The sequence below is a fragment of the Symsagittifera roscoffensis genome, chromosome 2, assembly GCF_963678635.1.
Source record: "Symsagittifera roscoffensis chromosome 2, txSymRosc1.1, whole genome shotgun sequence".
NCBI lineage: Eukaryota > Metazoa > Xenacoelomorpha > Acoela > Convolutidae > Symsagittifera > Symsagittifera roscoffensis.
This window is the reverse complement of record NC_087063.1, coordinates 84,085,312-84,103,498: the sequence shown is the minus strand read 5'-3', so window position 1 is coordinate 84,103,498 and position 18,187 is coordinate 84,085,312. Positions and strand designations below refer to the sequence as shown.

The following is an 18,187-nucleotide window of genomic DNA, read 5'->3' as shown; positions in this document are numbered from 1 at the left end:
GAGGGCGACAGTGGTGAGTGAGGATACTAGAGTGGAGAGGAATGGTTTCATTGATAACTTACTTGAGTACTCGTGAGGTCTGCTGGGGGCTAAAGTGGTGAGTGAGGATACTATAGTGGAGAGGAATGGATTCCTTGATTTCTTACTTGAGTACTCGTGAGATCTGCTGAGGGCGACAGTGGTGAGTAAGGATACTAGAATGGAGAGGAATGGATTCATTGATATCTTACTTGAGTACTCGTGAGGTCTGATGAGGGCGACAGTGGTGACTGAAGATACTAGAGTGGAGAGGAATGGATTCATTGATATCTTACTTGAGTACACGTGAGGTCTACTGAGGGCGACAGTGGTGAGTGAGGATATCAGAGTGGAGAGGAATGGATTCATTAATATCTTACTTGAGTACTCGTGAGTTCTGCTGAGGGCGACAGTGGTGACTGATGATACTATAGTGGAGAGGAATGAATTCATTGATATCTTACTTGAGTACTCGTGAGGTCTACTGAGGACGACAGTGGTGAGTGAGGTTGCTAGAGTGGAGATGAATGGATTCATTGATATCTTACTTGAGTACACGTGAGGTCTACTGAGGGCGACAGTGGTGAGTGAGGATATCAGAGTGGAGAGGAATGGATTCATTAATATCTTACTTGAGTACTCGTGAGTTCTGCTGAGGGCGACAGTGGTGACTGATGATACTATAGTGGAGAGGAATGAATTCATTGATATCTTACTTGAGTACTCGTTAGGTCTACTGAGGACGACAGTGGTGAGTGAGGATGCTAGAGTGGAGATGAATGGATTCATTGATATCTTACTTGAGTACTCGTGAGGTCTGCTGAGGGCGACGGTGGTGAGTGAGGATACTAGAGTGGAGAGGAATCGATTCATTGATATCTTACTTGAGTACTCGTGAGGTCTGCTGAGGGCGACAGTGGTGAGTGAGGATACTAGAGTGGAGAGGAATGGTTTCATTGATAACTTACTTGAGTACTCGTGAGGTCTGCTGGGGGCTAAAGTGGTGAGTGAGGATACTATAGTGGAGAGGAATGGATTCCTTGATATCTTACTTGAGTACTCGTGAGATCTGCTGAGGGCGACAGTGGTGAGTAAGGATACTAGAATGGAGAGGAATGGATTCATTGATATCTTACTTGAGTACTCGTGAGGTCTGATGAGGGCGACAGTGGTGAGTGAGGATACTAGAGTGGAGAGGAATGGATTCATTGATATCTTAGTTGAGTACTCGTGGGTTCTGCTGAGGGCGACAGTGGTGAGTGAGGATACTAGAGTGGAGAGGAATGGATTCATTGATATCTTACTTGAGTAATCGTGCGGTCTGCTGAGGGCGACAGTGGTGAGGGAGGATACTAGAGTGGAGAGGAATGGATTCATTGATATCTTACTTGAGTACTCGTGAGGTCTGCTGAGGGCTAAAGTGGTGAGTGAGGATACTAGAGTGGAGAGGAATGGATTCATTGATATCTTACTTGAGTACTAGTGAGGTCTGCTGAGGGCGACAGTGGTGAGTAAGGATACTAGAATGGAGAGGAATGGATTCATTGATATCTTACTTGAGTACTCGTGAGGTCTGATCAGGGCGACAGTGGTGAGTGAGGATACTAGAGTGGAGAGGAGGGGATTCATTGATATCTTACTTGAGTACTCGTGAGGTCAGCTGAGGGCGACAGTGGTGAGTAAGGATACTAGAATGGAGAGGAATGGATTCATTGATATCTTACTCGAGTACTCGTGAGGTCTGATGAGGGCGACAGTGGTGAGTGAGGATACTAGAGTGGAGAGGAATGGATTCATTGATATCTTACTTGAGTACTCGTGAGGTCTGCTGAGGGCGACAGTGCTGAGTGAGGATACTAGAGTGGAGTGAAATGGATTCATTGATATCTTACTTGAGTACTCGTGAGGTCTGCTGAGGGCTAAAGTGGTGAGTGAGGATACTAGAGTGGAGAGGAATGGATTCATTGATATCTTACTTGAGTACTCGTGAGGTCTGCTGAGGGCGACAGTGGTGAGTAAGGATACTAGAATGGAAAGGAATGGATTCATTGATATCTTACTTGAGTACTTGTGAGGTCTGATGAGGGCGACAGTGGTGAGTGAGGATACTAGAGTGAAGAGGAATGGATTCATTGATATCTTACTTGAGTACTCATGAGGTCTGCTGAGGGCGACAGTGGTGAGTGGAGATACTAGAGTTGAGAGAAACTGATTCATTGATATCTTACTTGAGTAATCGTGAGGTCTGCTGAGGGCGACAGTGGTGAGGGAGGATACTAGAATGGAGAGGAATGGATTCATTGATATCTTACTTGAGTACTCGTGAGGTCGGGTGAGGGCTAAAGTGGTGAGTGAGGATACTAGAGTGGAGAGGAATGGATTCATTGATATCTTACTTGAGTACTCGTGAGGTCTGCTGAGGGCGACAGTGGTGAGTAAGGATACTAGAATGGAGAGGAATGGATTCATTGATATCTTACTTGAGTACTCGTGAGGTCTGATGAGGGCGACAGTGGTGAGTGAGGATACTAGAGTGGAGAGGAATGGATTCATTGATATCTTACTTGAGTACTCGTGAGGTCAGCTGAGGGCGACAGTGGTGAGTAAGGATACTAGAATGGAGAGGAATGGATTCATTGATATCTTACTCGAGTACTCGTGAGGTCTGATGAGGGCGACAGTGGTGAGTGAGGATACTAGAGTGGAGAGGAATGGATTCATTGATATCTTACTTGAGTACTCGTGAGGTCTGCTGAGGGCGACAGTGCTGAGTGAGGATACTAGAGTGGAGTGAAATGGATTCATTGATATCTTACTTGAGTACTCGTGAGGTCTGCTGAGGGCTAAAGTGGTGAGTGAGGATACTAGAGTGGAGAGGAATGGATTCATTGATATCTTACTTGAGTACTCGTGAGGTCTGCTGAGGGCGACAGTGGTGAGTAAGGATACTAGAATGGAGAGGAATGGATACATTGATATCTTACTTGAGTACTCGTGAGGTCTGATGAGGGCGACAGTGGTGAGTGAGGATACTAGAGTGGAGAGGAATGGATTCATTGATATCTTACCTGAGTACTCGTGAGGTCTGCTGAGGGCGACAGTGGTGAGTGAGGATACTAGAGTTGAGAGAAATTGATTCATTGATATCTTACTTGAGTACTCGTGAGGTCTGCTCAGGGCGACAGTGGTGAGTGAGGATACTAGAGTGGAGAGGAATGGATTCCTTGATATCTTACTTGAGTACTCGTGAGGTCTCCTGAGGGCGACAGTGGTGAGTGAGGATACTAGAGTGGAGAGGAATGGATTCATTGATAGCTTACTTGAGTACTCGTGAGGTCTACTGAGGGCGACAGTGGTGAGTGAGGATACTAGAGTGGAACGGAATCGATTCATTGATATCTTATTGAGTACTCGTGAGGTCTGCTGAGGGCGACAGTGGTGAGTGAGGATACTAAAGTGGAGAGCAATGGATTCATTGATGTCTTACTTGAGTACTCGTGAGGTCTGCTGAGGGCGACAGTGGTGAGTGAGGATACTAGAGTGGAGAGGAATGGATTCATTGATAACTTACTTGAGTACTCGTGAGGTCTGCTGAGGGCTAAAGTGGTGAGTGAGGATACTAGAGTGGAGAGGAATGGATTCATTGATATCTTACTTGAGTACTCGTGAGGTCTGCTGAGGGCGACAATGGTGAGTAAGGATACTAGAATGGAGAGGAATGGATTCATTGATATCTTACTTGAGTACTCGTGAGGTCTGATGAGGGCGACAGTGGTGAGTGAGGATACTAGAAAGGAGAGGAATGGATTCATTGATATCTTACTTGAGTACTCGTGAGGTCTGCTGAGGGCGACAGTGGTGAGTGAGGATACTAGAGTTGGGAGGAATTGATTCATTGATATCTTACTTGAGTACTCGTGAGGTCTGCTGAGGGCGACAGTGGTGAGTGAGGATACTAGAGTGGAGAGGAATGGATTCATTGATATCTTACTTGAGTAATCGTGAGGTCTGCTGAGGGCGACAGTGGTGAGTAAGGATACTAGAATAGAGAGGAATGGATTCATTGATATCTTACTTGAGTACTCGTGAGGTCTGCCGAGGGCGACACTGGTGAGTGAGGATACTAGAGTGGAGAGGAATGGATTCATTGATATCTTACTTGAGTACTCGTGAGGTCTGCTGAGGGCGACAGTGGCGAGTGAGGATACTAGAGTGGAGAGGAATGGATTCATTGATAACTTACTTGAGTACTCGTGAGGTCTGCTGAGGGCGACAGTGGTGAGTGAGGATACTAAAGTGGAGAGGAATGGATTCATTGATATCTTACTTGAGTAATCGTGAGGTCTGCTGAGGGCGACAGTGGTGAGTGAGGATACTAAAGTGGAGAGCAATGGATTCATTGATATCTTACTTGAGTACTCGTGAGGTCTGCTGAGAGCGACAGTGGTGAGTGAGGATACTAGAGTGGAGAGGAATCGATTCATTGATATCTTACTTAAGTACTCTTGAGGTCTGCTGAGGGCGACAGTGGTGAGTGAGGATACTAGAGTGGAGAGGAATGGGTTCATTGATAACTTACTTGAGTACTCGTGAGGTCTGCTGAGGGCGACAGTGGTGAGTGAGGATACTAGAGTGGAGAGGACTGGATTCATTGATATCTTACTTGAGTACTCGTGAGGTCTGCTGAGGGCGACAGTGGTGAGTAAGGATACTAGAATAGAGAGGAATGGATTCATTGATATCTTACTTGAGTACTCGTGAGGTCTGCTGAGGGCGACAGTGGTGAGTGAGGATACTAGAGTGGAGAGGAATGGACTCATTGATATCTTATTTGAGTACTCGTGAGGTCTGCTGAGGGCGACAGTGGTGAGTGAGGATACTAGAGTGGAGAGGAATGGATTCATTGATATCTTACTTGAGTAATCGTGAGGTCTGCTGAGGGCGACAGTGGTGAGTGAGGATACTAGAGTGGAGAGGAATGGATTCATTGATATCTTATTTGAGTACTCGTGAGGTCTGCTGAGGGCGACAGTGGTGAGTGAGGATACTAGAGTGGAGAGCAATGGATTCATTGATATCTTACTTGAGTACTCGTGAGGTCTGCTGAGGGCGACAGTAGTGAGTGAGGATACTAGAGTGGAGAGCAATGGATTCATTGATATCTTACTTGAGTACTCGTGAGGTCTGCCGAGGGCGACAGTGGTGAGTGAGGATACTAGAGTGGAGAGGAATGGATTCATTGATATCTTACTTGAGTACTCGTGAGGTCTGCTGAGGGCGACAGTGGTGAGTGAGGATACTAGAGAGGAGAGGAATGGATTCATTGATATCTTACTTGAGTACTCGTGAGGTCTGCTGAGGGCAACAGTGGTGACTGAGGATACACGAGTGGAGAGCAATGGATTCATTGATATCTTACTTGAGTACTCGTGAGGTCTGCCGAGGGCGACAGTGGTGAGTGAGGATACTAGAGTGGAGAGGAATGGATTCATTGATATCTTACTTGAGTACTCGTGAGGTCTGCTGAGGGCGACAGTGGTGAGTAAGGATACTAGAATAGAGAGGAATGGATTCATTGATATCTTACTTGAGTACTCGTGAGGTCTGCTGAGGGCGACAGTGGTGAGTGAGGATACTAGAGTGGAGAGGAATGGACTCATTGATATCTTATTTGAGTACTCGTGAGGTCTGCTGAGGGCGACAGTGGTGAGTGAGGATACTAGAGTGGAGAGGAATGGATTCATTGATATCTTACTTGAGTAATCGTGAGGTCTGCTGAGGGCGACAGTGGTGAGTGAGGATACTAGAGTGGAGAGGAATGGATTCATTGATATCTTACTTGAGTACTCGTGAGGTCTGCTGAGGGCGACAGTGGTGAGTGAGGATACTAGAGTGGAGAGCAATGGATTCATTGATATCTTACTTGAGTACTCGTGAGGTCTGCTGAGGGCGACAGTAGTGAGTGAGGATACTAGAGTGGAGAGCAATGGATTCATTGATATCTTACTTGAGTACTCGTGAGGTCTGCCGAGGGCGACAGTGGTGAGTGAGGATACTAGAGTGGAGAGGAATGGATTCATTGATATCTTACTTGAGTACTCGTGAGGTCTGCTGAGGGCGACAGTGGTGAGTGAGGTTACTAGAGAGGAGAGGAATGGATTCATTGATATCTTACTTGAGTACTCGTGAGGTCTGCCGAGGGCGACAGTGGTGAGTGAGGATACTAGAGTGGAGAGGAATGGATTCATTGATATCTTACTTGAGCACTCGTGAGGTCTGCTGAGGGCGACAGTGGTGAGTGAGAATACTAGAGTGGAGAGGAATCGATTCATTGATATCTTACTTGAGTACTCGTGAGGTCTGCTGAGGGCGACAGTGGTGAGTGAGGATACTAAAGTGGAGAGCAATGCATTCATTGATATCTTACTTGAGTACTCGTGAGGTCTGCTGAGGGCGACAGTGGTGAGTGAGGATACTAGAGTGGAGAGCAATGGATTCATTGATATCTTACTTGAGTACTCGTGAGGTCTGCCGAGGGCGACACTGGTGAGTGAGGATACTAGAGTGGAGAGTAATGGATTCATTGATATCTTACTTGAGCACTCGTGAGGTCTGCTGAGGGCGACAGTGGTGAGTGAGGATACTAGAGTGGAGAGGAATGGATTCATTGATATCTTACTTGAGTATTCGTTAGGTCTGCTGAGGGCGACAGTGGTGAGTGAGGATACTAGAGCGGAGAGGAATGGATTCATTGATATCTTACTTGAGTACTCGTGAGGTCTCCTGAGGGCGACAGTGGTGAGTTAGGATACTAGAGCGGAGAGGAATTGATTCATTGATATCTTTATTGAGTACTCGTGAGGTCTGCTGAGGGCGACAGTGGTGAGTGAGGATACTAGAGCGGAGAGGAATGGATTCATAGATATCTTACTTGAGTACTCGTGAGGTCTGCTGAGGGCGACAGTGGTGAGTGAGGATACTAGAGCGGAGAGGAATGGATTCATTGATATCTTACTTGAGTACTCGTGAGGTCTGCTGAGGGCGACAGTGGTGAGTGAGGATACTAGAGCGGAGAGGAATGGATTCATTGATATCTCACTTGAGTACTCGTGAGGTCTGCTGAGGGCGACAGTGGTGAGTGAGGATACAAGAGCGGAGAGGAATGGATTCATTGATATCTTACTTGAGTACTCGTGAGGTCTGCTGAGGGCGACAGTGGTGAGTGAGGATACTAGAGTGGAGAGGAATGGATTCATTGATATCTTACTTGAGTACTCGTGAGGTCTGCTGAGGGCGACAGTGGTGAGTGAGGATACTAGAGTGGAGAGGAATGGATTCATTGATATCTTACTTGAGTACTCGTGAGGTCTGCTGAGGGCGACAGTGGTGAGTTAGGATACTAGAGCGGAGAGGAATGGATTCATTGATATCTTACTTGAGTACACTGAGGTCTGCTGAGGGCGACAGTGGTGAGTGAGGATACTAGAGCGGAGAGGAATGGATTCATTGATATCTTACTTGAGTACTCGTGAGGTCTGCTGAGGGCGACAGTGGTGAGTGAGGATACTAGAGCGGAGAGGAATGGATTCATTGATATCGTACTTGAGTACTCGTGAGGTCTGCTGAGGGCGACAGTGGTGAGTGAGGATACTAGAGCGGAGAGAAATGGATTCATTGATATCTTACTTGAGTACTCGTGAGGTCTCCTGAGGGCGACAGTGGTGAGTTAGGATACTAGAGCGGAGAGGAATGGATTCATTGATATCTTACTTGAGTACTCGTGAGGTCTGCTGAGGGCGACAGTGGTGAGTGAGGATACTAGAGCGGAGAGGAATGGATTCATTGATATCTTACTTGAGTACTCGTGAGGTCTGCTGAGGGCGACAGTGGTGAGTGAGGATACTAGAGTGGAGAGGAATGGATTCATTGATATCTTACTTGAGTACTCGTGAGGTCTGCTGAGGGCGACAGTGGTGAGTGAGGATACTAGAGCGGAGAGGAATGGATTCATTGATATCTTACTTGAGTACTCGTGAGGTCTGCTGAGGGCGACAGTGGTGAGTGAGGATACTAGAGCGGAGAGGAATGGATTCATCGATATCTTACTTGAGTACTCGTGAGGTCTGCTGAGGGCGACAGTGGTGAGTGAGGATACTAGAGTGGAGAGGAATGGATTCATTGATATCTTACTTGAGTACTCGTGAGGTCTGCTGAGGGCGACAGTGGTGAGTGAGGATACTAGAGTGGAGAGGAATGGATTCATTGATATCTTACTTGAGTACTCGTGAGGTCTGCTGAGGGCGACAGTGGTGAGTGAGGATTTTAGGGTGGAGAGCAATGGATACATTGATATCTTACTTGAGTACTCGTGAGGTCTGCCGAGGGCGACACTGGTGAGTGAGGATACTAGAGTGGAGAGGAATGGATTCATTGATATCTTACTTGAGTACTCATGAGGTCTGCTGAGGACGACAGTGGTGAGTGAGGATACTAGAGTGGAGAGGAATGGATTCATTGATATCTTACTTGAGTACTCGTGAGGTCTGCCGAGGGCGACACTGGTGAGTGAGGATACTAGAGTGGAGAGGAATGGATTCATTGATATCTTACTTGAGTACTCGTGAGGTCTGCTGAGGGCGACAGTGGTGAGTGAGGATACTAGAGTGGAGAGGAATGGATTCATTGATATCTTACTTGAGTACTCGTGAGGTCTGCTGAGGGCGACAGTGGTGAGTGAGGAAACTAGAGCGGAGAGGAATGGATTCATTGATATCTTACTTGAGTACTCGTGAGGTCTGCTGAGGGCGACAGTGGTGAGTGAGGATACTAGAGCGGAGAGGAATGGATTCATCGATATCTTACTTGAGTACTCGTGAGGTCTGCTGAGGGCGACAGTGGTGAGTGAGGATGATAGAGTGGAGAGGAATGGATTCATTGATATCTTACTTGAGTACTCGTGAGGTCTGCTGAGGGCGACAGTGGTGAGTGAGGATACTAGAGTGGAGAGGAATGGATTCATTGATATCTTACTTGAGTACTCGTGAGGTCTGCTGAGGGCGACAGTGGTGAGTGAGGATACTAGGGTGGAGAGCAATGGATTCATTGATATCTTACTTGAGTACTCGTGAGGTCTGCCGAGGGCGACACTGGTGAGTGAGGATACTAGAGTGGAGAGGAATGGATTCATTGATATCTTACTTGAGTACTCGTGAGGTCTGCTGAGGGCGACAGTGGTGAGTGAGGATTTTAGGGTGGAGAGCAATGGATACATTGATATCTTACTTGAGTACTCGTGAGGTCTGCCGAGGGCGACACTGGTGAGTGAGGATACTAGAGTGGAGAGGAATGGATTCATTGATATCTTACTTGAGTACTCATGAGGTCTGCTGAGGACGACAGTGGTGAGTGAGGATACTAGAGTGGAGAGGAATGGATTCATTGATATCTTACTTGAGTACTCGTGAGGTCTGCCGAGGGCGACACTGGTGAGTGAGGATACTAGAGTGGAGAGGAATGGATTCATTGATATCTTACTTGAGTACTCGTGAGGTCTGCTGAGGGCGACAGTGGTGAGTGAGGATACTAGAGTGGAGAGGAATGGATTCATTGATATCTTACTTGAGTACTCGTGAGGTCTGCTGAGGGCGACAGTGGTGAGTGAGGAAACTAGAGCGGAGAGGAATGGATTCATTGATATCTTACTTGAGTACTCGTGAGGTCTGCTGAGGGCGACAGTGGTGAGTGAGGATACTAGAGCGGAGAGGAATGGATTCATCGATATCTTACTTGAGTACTCGTGAGGTCTGCTGAGGGCGACAGTGGTGAGTGAGGATGATAGAGTGGAGAGGAATGGATTCATTGATATCTTACTTGAGTACTCGTGAGGTCTGCTGAGGGCGACAGTGGTGAGTGAGGATACTAGAGTGGAGAGGAATGGATTCATTGATATCTTACTTGAGTACTCGTGAGGTCTGTTGAGGGCGACAGTGGTGAGTGAGGATACTAGGGTGGAGAGCAATGGATTCATTGATATCTTACTTGAGTACTCGTGAGGTCTGCCGAGGGCGACACTGGTGAGTGAGGATACTAGAGTGGAGAGGAATGGATTCATTGATATCTTACTTGAGTACTCATGAGGTCTGCTGAGGGCGACAGTGGTGAGTGAGGATACTAGAGTGGAGAGGAATGGATTCATTGATATCTTACTTGAGTACTCGTGAGGTCTGCCGAGGGCGACACTGGTGAGTGAGGATACTAGAGTGGAGAGGAATGGATTCATTGATATCTTACTTGAGTACTCGTGAGGTCTGCTGAGGGCGACAGTGGTGAGTGAGGATACTAGAGTGGAGAGGAATGGATTCATTGATATCTTAATTGAGTACTCGTGAGGTCTGCTGAGGGCGACAGTGGTGAGTGAGGATACTAGAGCGGAGAGGAATGGATTCATTGATATCTTACTTGAGTACTCGTGAGGTCTGCTGAGTGCGACAGTGGTGAGTGAGGATACTAGAGCGGAGAGGAATGGATTCATTGATATCTTACTTGAGTACTCGTGAGGTCTGCTGAGGGCGACAGTGGTGAGTGAGGATACTAGAGTGGAGAGGAATGGATTCATTGATATCTTACTTGAGTACTCGTGAGGTCTGCTGAGGGCGACAGTGGTGAGTGAGGATACTAGAGCGGAGAGGAATGGATTCATTGATATCTTCTTGAGTACTCGTGAGGTCTGCTGAGTGCGACAGTGGTGAGTGAGGATACTAGAGCGGAGAGGAATGGATTCATTGATATCTTACTTGAGTACTCGTGAGGTCTGCTGAGGGCGACAGTGCTGAGTGAGGATACTAGAGTGGAGAGGAATGGATTCATTGATATCTTACTTGAGTACTCGTGAGGTCTGCTGAGGGCGACAGTGGTGAGTGAGGATACTAGAGCGGAGAGTAATGGATTCATTGATATCTTACTTGAGTACTCGTGAGGTCTGCTGATGGCGACAGTGGTGAGTGAGGATACTAGAGTGGAGAGGAATGGATTCATTGATATCTTACTTGAGTACTCGTGAGGTCTGCTGAGGGCGACAGTGGTGAGTGAGGATACTAGAGTGGAGAGGAATGGATTCATTGATATCTTACTTGAGTACTCGTGAGGTCTGCTGAGGGCGACAGTGGTGAGTGAGGATACGAGAGCGGAGAGGAATGGATTCATTGATATCTTACTTGAGTACTCGTGAGGTCTGCTGAGGGCGACAGTGGTGAGTGATGATACACGAGTGGAGAGGAATGGATTCATTGATATCTTACTTGAGTACTCGTGAGGTCTACTGAGGGCGACAGTGGTGAGTGAGGATACTAGAGCGGAGAGGAATGGATTCATTGATATCTTACTTGAGTACTCGTGAGGTCTGCTGAGGGCGACAGTGGTGAGTGAGGATACTAGAGCGGAGAGGAATGGATTCATTGATATCTTACTTGAGTACTCGTGAGGTCTGCTGAGGGCGACAGTGGTGACTGAGGATACTAGAGTGGAGAGGACATCCACGACAGAGATGGTCTCGTTCACAATCACAATGCACATCAGAGTCACGAACGCCACACAGATCCCGACTGCAGTCCACAGCTTCATGCCTCTAGTATTCCTCGAAGGTGATTATGTGAAGTCCTCTCTACTGCTGAAACAAAATACAATCCATTTCGAACTTCTTAATTTTATCATGATACCCATTATGAGTCTCAATGGACCCGACTGAAATCCCCGACCTGGGTTCGGGCATGTTCTTATCTAGCTTGGTCAATGTATATTAGAAGTTTGAAGTAAAATTGAATATTTAAAATATATTTATAAATTAGCATATATTGACGATGATAAAATGTCTTCGCTTAGATTTCGTGTATTTAATTGTTTGATGAGAATTTTTGTTGTTTGCAGGCCCACTGGGGTAGGCTACAGGTACGGATTTAGGGGAGGGGGACGCTTTTTCCCTTGGGGATTCAACTCCCTCCCGACCCAATATGTGCAAATTTGAGGGGGGAGCGCACGCGGAACAAGCGCAATTTTTTTTGGTCAAAATTTTTCAAAAAGTGCCTAAAAATGTGCCTAAAAGTGCCTAAAAATTTTTCAAAAAGTGCCTTTAAAAGGTCGAGAAAATCCTAGATCCGCCCCCCTGGTATGCGATTTGGCAAATTTTAAAAACATGCACGGCTAATGCAAGGTAACAATGAGTCATTTCCAACATTATGAGCTCCGAAATTTTTTATGGCTGCTTGATATATCAAATAGATCCAAGCTGATTTTTTTTGCACGTGCCACACAAATAGTATCAAAAAATCTTTAAAAAAATTGTCGCAAGCAATGTTTTTTTTTGGTGATGATCGAATCGCGAGGTCAAAATGATGGTGAAACTGTCCAAACACACACTCTTAAGCAACAGTGTTGGACTTGACTTGAGCACCGTTGATCTACAAGTTGCTTTTCGGACGGTTAAGTTTGGGGAACCCAAAAAAGGTTTCATAAAAATTTACCTGTGAAAATCGAGAATAAAAAAGCACAGGAAAGTCTTTACAAAGTGTCCCTCAATAAGAAATTAAAAATGTTTTTCACAAATTGGCCTCAGTTTGTGATTCTGATGCGTTGAAAATTTCAAAAACGGTTTGAAAAGCCATCAATGTTTAATAAGCAACCACGCAATAGGTCTTCGACTACAAAACGCTATGAAAAAACACCTGCTCTCAATGAATGTTTTATTTGACCGAAGGTAGAATTTGGGCTGCTTGAAGAGTTCTAGTTCTCAATAATTGAAAGAGTTCGTTGAGAAATTGGCGCTCAATTGATGCAAAAGCGTCAAAACGAGGAAACTCTATTCTTCTAAACATCTGCAAGCCGCTTCAATGTTTACACGCAGCTAAGATTTTTTTCAGGCTACCGAACTTTTCCTTGTCGACTTTTCGCCAGAAATACAACCTAAAAAGACAAAAAAGTTAGTGTTCGTAAGCGCACGACCTAGCCTGAGGCTGTGGTTTTATCAAAATTGCGACCGAATCTAGTGTCGCCAGAAAAAATTGGGTTTTTCCAGACCGAAATTAGTCACTGAAATTAAAAGACTGTTGTTCCACGACCGGCGCAAACCAGGAAAAATTATATTAATATGCAACCGGAGCGACCACATAAAAGTTAGCCACAATTGACGCATTTTTCGAGACTGCTGTGTTTTTTCTGTGCCATAGTTTGGTAAAGGCATGTTAATAGCTTTTTTCGTCAACTTAACGTTTTTGCTATACAGTTAGGCAACCTTTATTTTAAGTCAGCAAAATTTTGCCTTTTCGATTGTGCCTTTTTCCTCATTTTCGAAAGTTTGAAACTTTTCCGTGTGATATCAGGCCATCAAAAACTAGTAATTGGATCGTAAAAATATCGATTCTCGGACCTTTGTTTATTATCGAAGCACTCCAGGTCTGCAAATTTTGTCTAGACTGTCGCACCACCTAGTTTCAGACTACACCGGGACACATTTACAGGTGCTTGAGACTAGTTTGTAGGTGATCGTGACTAAAGTTGAGACAATCGTGACCAAAGTTTGAATGTTTTTAAATCGTCCACACAAGGAATTTTTAGTCGCAGAATGAACATCGGCGCGACTTTGAAAGTCTGAAAATGAAATGACCCGAGGTTGACTGGAATCTTGAGCCGAGGTTGGCTGAATGATGTCAATAAACAACTGTTTGATGATTATTGGGTATATGCTCAGAAATTGTTCCAACTTACGGAATGAAATGTTTCAAGTTAGCTACTATCTGAATTATCTATATTTTTTGAAGAAAACAAGCCAAAATAGCCATTTGAAAAAAGAATGAGCCTAACTTAAGTCACACAACAAGTTTTCTTGTTTTTCCTTTATCTAGCAAATTTTTTGAGTTTATGTTACCAATCAAAAACTCAATTTATTGAAAAATTATTAAGAACAAACAATGAAATACAAGAACCAAACAAAATTGATAATTACTTTTTGACAATCGAGTTCAAATTGTCGTGAAACTCTCAATGAAAATCAATCCAAAAATTTTTCATGTACAGTAATAACTGAAATAGTAGAGCTCTTACAGCGAATCGGTTGTGTTGAAATTACAACTAAAGTACATATTATAATCGAAAGAGTGGAAACGTAATTACTAATTTTTTTTTTATAAAGTACAAGATATTTCTAAAACATTGACTATATGAATTGTTTTGCCTAGCTACCTTTTTTTAAGTTTCCTAGTTTGTTGTCTTCGAATACGTTCTTGGTGTACCGTGTTCGTAACCAGACTATTGAAGGCTATAGAGATTCTTAAGTTTTTTTTTATGTTTTCCAACGACTTTAGAAAAAAATTTTAAAATTGACGAATAAAAGAAAAGAATGAGATGTTTTTGCTAGAAGTTCCAGAATAATAATTATTTAACTCTGAACTAAATCTTTTCGAACATATCAAAAATATAAGGGAACACAGAAGAATACACAGTTATCTGATTCAGAAGTTTCTTAGTAAAAATGGGTATTTTGATGTTAAATTTGCTTTGGATTAGAAAACGTTCGTTGAAATGATACAGTTTTCAATCTAAAATTCATATTTTGAGCAAAATTTTATTCAAATTGGGTTGAAAAACAATAAATTGAGAGTTGCTAGATCAAGCAGAATCCAATCATATATTAGTTTTGAGTGTGCAGGAAAATATTGTTCAAATTCATTTTATTTATTTGTGAATTTCGTTAAAATTGTTCTTGATTTTAGGTTATGAATTATAGTCTAAGAAAAATCGAAAGTCAAAACTGGCAAGTATACACATCGATAAGAATTTTATCGGGCTTTTGTTTCTATCGTTCAATGAATTAGGTGAAATTAAGGAAAACGTAAAGTTTTCAAGCAGATTTCCTTGAATTTTGTTTGGGAGACAAAAAAGATCGGCTATTTGATACATTTTTTCCAAAAAGTTATTTTTTAGTGCTAAATTAGTGCTAAGTGTATTAGAAAAGCTTATCAGAAAAGTGTATGTATCCACCAATTCAGTTAAAAAACAGATACAGGTTTTGAAATTTGACATAGAAATTTCTCCAAACCTGTTTCATATACGAACCTAGGATGATAATTGTGATAGAAAATTTGATATAATATGTGTTCATGGTAAAATAATAGAAAATACAATTTTTCTCAGAAATCACCCGTGACTTGATTTTTTCGAATTGTATATATTTTTATTTTTATTTTGTCTCTTTCAAACGAAATTTGATTAATCTTATAAAACTCCAAGTTAGAATCGAAACACGGAAATTTTCAACAGCATTTCAAAATTGAAATTAAAAATTATTTTTTTTGAGCTGATTTTGGTTTACAACATAAATATCTTCTAGAACAGAGAATTAGTAGCAAAGTAGATATTGAGCGTAAAAAATTAAAATTTGGACAGATGCTGAGTCTACCTTGATGTTTTGTACGTAACAGTTTTCAAATTTTGACCATTTTTTCGAGTATTCGGCAGCTTCAGCTGCGTTTCAGTTAGGTTTCAGAATAGATTCAGGTAAATAAAGCAGTGTTTTGAAGACTTAGGTTATCTAATTAAAAAATTAATATGGCAAATTATATCAAATCTTATTGTGTTTTGAACTTTTTTTGAAAAAATTTCAATCGTTTTGAGAAAAATCTAAGTTTTTGCCAAAAAGTTTTACCATTGACTTACCATGAAACAAAAAACTAATTGCAAGACCTTCATTTCACAATCTACACTTAATTAATCATTGATTTTACCTACCAATTAGTTAACGCGCGCCCGGAGTTTTACGAAAAAACTAGGGAAAAACCAAAAAAAATGTCGTTTTTCTTACCATTCTCTTACCATCACACTGAAACCCTATCATTTCTATTCCCTATCTTAATACAATGGAAAAAATTTTAATTATCATAATACAATAAGAAAACCTATTCTTTATCTTTATACATAGCCAGCGGTACCGGAAATTTTTTCCCTATCTTAAAACATGGGGAACCCCCCACTCTCCCTCACACATTTACTACTAAGATTTCACCCGAAACTGTTTTCACTCTGTTGACAATAGTTACAATAATTGAAAATAAGTGATTGTTGGCTTTTTCACTATTTCAATTATTCATTTTGATTCAACAATTATATTGCAAATCATTAATGAACACCTCTGCCCTAAGCCGACACCGCACGCAAACTCTAGTTGTTTTTTTTTTGAAAAATATAGTTCTCTTAAGTTCGAACACTTCAATTTACATGTAATAAATCTGAGTTGAAGTCCAATATGGCCTTCTCATTGAGTAATTTTGGATAGGGTACACTGTCTGTTAGTCACGCTACCTTTTTTTGGCCGGATAGATTCGTGCAACTTCTTAGTCTAATAACGATATTAATCTTACTCTTATATTTCCTATAATAGATAGATCTAGTATATACTGGTATTCTTGTGAAGTTAGAGGAGAGAAAGAGGCAACTGCTTTCCAAGCTAACTTATAACTTCTCTGGCTGAAATTATGAATAGTTTCAGCTTTACAAAATTTCATAAGTCTTAATACTGAATCTGGATTGTTTACTTTAAATACTTTACAGAGATAAATATCAAATTATATAATAGAAACTTGTTTGAACTGGTTCTACATTTCATTTTTCGTCTAAATGTCATATCGTTTTAATGTCTTGCAGTCCTATTTATCTAGCACCAGCAGCGGGCTAGTTAGGTTAAAAAATTTTCTTAACATAAATATGCAAATCCGAAGAACTAAATTTTTGCCGCAAAATTGATTTCAAAATATACAAAGAAAACGGTGCAAAAATACATCTTTGACAAAGGTTTTGTTGGAAGTGGCCGAACACATTCAAACTTTCGCCATTTCATAAATGCGCATGAGGGTCTCATCCCCCCCCCCCCCTAAGGGTACATCTTAGTTGTCATTTTCAATCACCCTCAATTTGAAGATTTTTTGCAGACTAAATTATTTTGCAAATGACCCCCAACTCGCCATCTACCCGAAAATCCTAGGTTTTTTGTTAGTGTTAGAAAATATGATATACGAAATGTACCAAACGCAAAAAAATACCTGATCTGTTAAAAGATAAGGTCTACTTGCAGCAACAAAAATTGCAACCCGGAAGTGATGCACAAAAGTAATCTCCTAGAACTCCTTGAACTTTGGAAAAACCTACAATATGAAACCCATCTTGAAGCTTTAAGGCACAATTTAAAATGAAAACCAAATACGGCAAATCTGACCAAACATTTGCTATTGCAATCTACAACAATTGAATTTGTTTTGTTAGCATGAAATGTGTTGTAGTCTTTCATGAGCAATCATTCTAAACAAAGTTTAATATTTTTGAATCGACATCTCATTTTTGCGTTCTGTATTGCATTGGGTGCTTGTATTACCAATAATTCATTTCAATTTTTGTATATTTCCTTGCTTTTAACAACTTTTGCTATGTTCAAAACAATGTTTGGCAATCGCCAAAATACCAACTCGGCGCAGCAAAGCGGCAGTAAAAAACTATCCGAAATATTCCAGGAGCGCGGATATTTGTTCATTTGTGAGTTCTGTGAACTCGAAGGTGCCAAAACTTTGTACACTTATCCCGAATTCACCCAGAGCAATTTGGGCGAAAATTCCGAAGAATCCTGCATCAAAAAACGACTGGCGAGAGAGTTTTTGTCGAGCCACCCTTGTATTCCAGCGAGTGAGGGGAATTTGTCTTTGAAAAATGAAGCCCAGTTTTATAAAGAAATGGAAATAGGCGGCAAACATGACCAGATAATGACGGATAACGGCAAACCACTGATGCTGTATTGCCTGGGCACACTTTTCAAGGTTCGAGACTAAGATAGTCATTTAAGGATATCTCAAGCTATAAAACATATGTGCTCAGATTACTTTCTGCCATTTTTGAAAAACTAGTGCAAAATTTGGAACACTAAATCAATATCTTTCCTAGAGCGATCAACCAAATAGAAAAAGTTGCGGGAAAAGTTTTCAATTTAGAGTTTTGCTCAATTTCATACCAGATAAGCAACAGCCTACATTGTATATCGAAATTCGTTCACATCTCGACACTTCGTGTCTCGATTTATTCACAAAATTTCTCGAAGTGTTAGCTGATGTTTATCTTCTACATACACTAGTCGACAAAATTA

General features: G+C 42.3%; 2 protein-coding genes across 3 annotated transcripts in view; one reads left to right on the top strand and one right to left on the bottom strand.

Annotated features, from left to right (window-relative positions):
* The window catches only part of LOC134840340 (uncharacterized), a 42,954-nt gene extending 30,254 nt beyond the window's left edge, over nucleotides 1–12,700 (bottom strand). Inside the window, exons 1-2 of one of the 2 annotated variants that reach the window (XM_063856102.1) lie at nucleotides 12,534–12,700; nucleotides 11,484–11,683 (exon numbers count right to left, since the gene is read on the bottom strand). In XM_063856102.1, the coding sequence (XP_063712172.1) occupies nucleotides 11,484–11,637 (154 nt within the window). In that variant the 5' untranslated portion in view covers nucleotides 11,638–11,683; nucleotides 12,534–12,700. The remainder of the gene's footprint in view (nucleotides 1–11,483; nucleotides 11,684–12,533) is intronic. The other variant, XM_063856103.1, reaches the window with a different exon arrangement.
* Nucleotides 12,701–17,404: 4,704 nt separating this feature from the next.
* Nucleotides 17,405–18,187, top strand: part of LOC134839506 (uncharacterized) — a 58,618-nt gene continuing 57,835 nt past the window's right edge. The window contains exon 1 of the mRNA XM_063855084.1: nucleotides 17,405–17,864. Coding sequence (XP_063711154.1) covers nucleotides 17,481–17,864 — 384 coding nt within the window. The 5' untranslated portion in view covers nucleotides 17,405–17,480. The remainder of the gene's footprint in view (nucleotides 17,865–18,187) is intronic.